This window comes from Nematolebias whitei, chromosome 14 (genome assembly GCF_014905685.2).
Source record: "Nematolebias whitei isolate Nwh7 chromosome 14, NemWhi1, whole genome shotgun sequence".
Classification (NCBI taxonomy): domain Eukaryota; kingdom Metazoa; phylum Chordata; class Actinopteri; order Cyprinodontiformes; family Rivulidae; genus Nematolebias; species Nematolebias whitei.
The window spans coordinates 7,092,952-7,095,375 of NC_056511.1; the positions used below are offsets into that span (position 1 = coordinate 7,092,952).

General features: G+C 43.3%; 1 protein-coding gene across 1 annotated transcript in view; it reads right to left on the reverse strand.

Annotated features, from left to right (window-relative positions):
* Nucleotides 1–2,424, reverse strand: part of LOC119419890 (cullin-5) — a 23,737-nt gene that overhangs the window by 19,813 nt on the left and 1,500 nt on the right. The window contains exons 2-5 of the mRNA XM_037687256.1: nt 1,279–1,388; nt 1,067–1,166; nt 760–936; nt 513–654 (exon numbers count right to left, since the gene is read on the reverse strand). Of these exons, the coding sequence (XP_037543184.1) occupies nt 513–654; nt 760–936; nt 1,067–1,166; nt 1,279–1,388 (529 nt within the window). The remainder of the gene's footprint in view (nt 1–512; nt 655–759; nt 937–1,066; nt 1,167–1,278; nt 1,389–2,424) is intronic.

The following is a 2,424-nucleotide window of genomic DNA, read 5'->3' on the forward strand; positions in this document are numbered from 1 at the left end:
TAACAGGATCACGCTGCTAAAAGGACCATGCTGCTAACAGGACCACACCGCTAACAGGATAACGCTGCTAAAAGGACCATGCTGCAAACAAAACTACACTACTAATAGTACCATGCTGCTAACAGGATCACACCGCTAACAGGATCATGCTGCTAAAAGGACCATGCTGCAAACAAGACCACACTGCTAACAGTACTATGCTGCTAACAAGAATACACCGCTAACAGGATCACACTACTAAAAGGACCATGCTGCAAACAAGACTACACTGCTAATAGTACCATGCTGCTAACAGGAACATGCTTTTAACAGAACCTCACTTCTAACAGGACCACTCTGCTAATTGGACCATGCTGCAAACAGTAAATTCATTTATTACTATTACTGTGCTTGGTGTTTTTCAAAGTTGGAATAATACAGGAAATAAAACCAAGTGAAAATCACTGAATGAGACAGTTTGTGTTCATTTTCCCCCGTCTGATGCATTTTGGTGCCCCGACTCATTTTCTCACCGTACGACTCTCGAACTCCGATGACCAGCTGGGAATCGAAGGCCTCTCCCAGCCTCTCGGCATGGACGAGCTTCATGGCGCTGTCCTGAAGCCTGCTTTTAATGTTGGAGAAGATGGACTCGTTCCACGTGTCCAGCATCAGCTGCGGTCACCGAAACGAGCAGAGAACAAGTTTAACAACCTCCTGAAAATCGCCCGACGTTACGGTGAAGTTCCAGAGGAGAAGCATGCGTGAGGACCGCCTCACTTTGCGCACGATGCTGTCCTCCACGTTGGACTTCTTGTTGCTCCCTTGCTTGCCCATCAGAGTGATCTCCAGCTGGCAGAAAGGTTTGGGCAGGATGTCGCACTGCGTGAAGAACTTCCTCCACTCCACAATGTAGGCCTTCAGGAGCGCCGTGTCATCCTGGTGACTCAGCACACGCTTTAGGACAGAGGTGAGAAACAAGACAGGGTTACCTGCAGACTGGTTAAAAATACATAAAAGCAGCAGCTTTAAATGAGGTGGACCAGCACAGGATGGACATTTAAAAGACAAAAAAGAGCTCTCTTACTGCTTGAGCTTGTTTAATGAAATCTAAGATGTCCTCTTTGAGAGCCTGGTGGATCTTAGCTGGACCTTTGTCGTCCCACAGGCAAACAGCATGGACGTCCCTGCAGAACCAAACAGGGGACAAAACGTTGGTGATCGTTGTCTGCCTCCATCAGCTGGGAACCCAAACTATTCGTAAAAGACAAACTGTCACTGAAGTTACAGAAAACGTACGAGAACAGGTCGAACCACTGTTGTTTGGTGACGGACTCCTGCCGCAGGAGCTTCAGAACGATGGGGCGCATCAGGTCCCATTTGTCTTCAAACTGTAGGGAGCCTTTGTTCTGAAAGCAGACAAGAGACAGTTACAGATACTTTAACCTGCTATATCGTCAAACATGTAACACTTCAACACTAATCCTGCTACTTCTTTTATTTTAAAACTAATTGAAATCCAGCCCCCTGAACTCCTTCTGATGTGTGAAATAGAGGACAATAATGATCGCGATCATAATTAAAAAAGCAATCATCATTATATGAAGGGCCCAAAAAAGGGAGGACCACAGCTGGATTAAAGAGAAAACACCAGCCGCTGATAAAAAACAAGAAAACAAAAACGATTAAATTTTAAATCCCTAAAAGAAGTGCTAAAACCAATGAACACATGAACATCCGATTTGTGGGTGACATCATGGAACTCATGTTTTTTCACGTTGATCTTTAAGTCACAACAAACCAGATTGTTTATTCCTCAAGTGTTTCTTTTTAAAGGATTTAAAAGTATTCATAACTACTTTGCCTCAAATAATGGGTCAGTTAACTGAAGTTGTTTAAATTAACTTGCTTAAATTGGGAACTCACAAAAGACAAACCAGGTGTAGCAAGGTCCAGCTGAGAAAGTCAAAATTGAACCCTGCACATTTTATTTGACCTTTATAGACATGTTCTGAATCGTTCTCCATGCTGGTCACACAGGACAACTGCACCCAGCTTATACGTGGTTTTATTCTTTTCTTTCTATCAAGTATCACTCCCCAGTTCCACATCGCATGCTTTGAGAAAAAGAGCATTTTACTCGTCAACATTGTCTCATGTACCATACCACTTTATTTATAGAACACTTAAAACAGCGACAAGGCCAACCAAAGTGCTGTACAGACAGAACAACAGGTAACACACAAAGCAAAATACAAAATGAGGTAAATCAGAATATTGACAAAAAAAAGATGCAGATAATGACGACAAACCAGTGTGGAGCGTACAGGATCAAAACACAGATCATCTTGTGTTGAAAGCTACTGAATAGTAGTGAGTTTTTAAACAGGACTTGAAAACCGAGAGGGAGGGGGCCTGTCTGACAAGCAGAGGTAACTCGTTCCA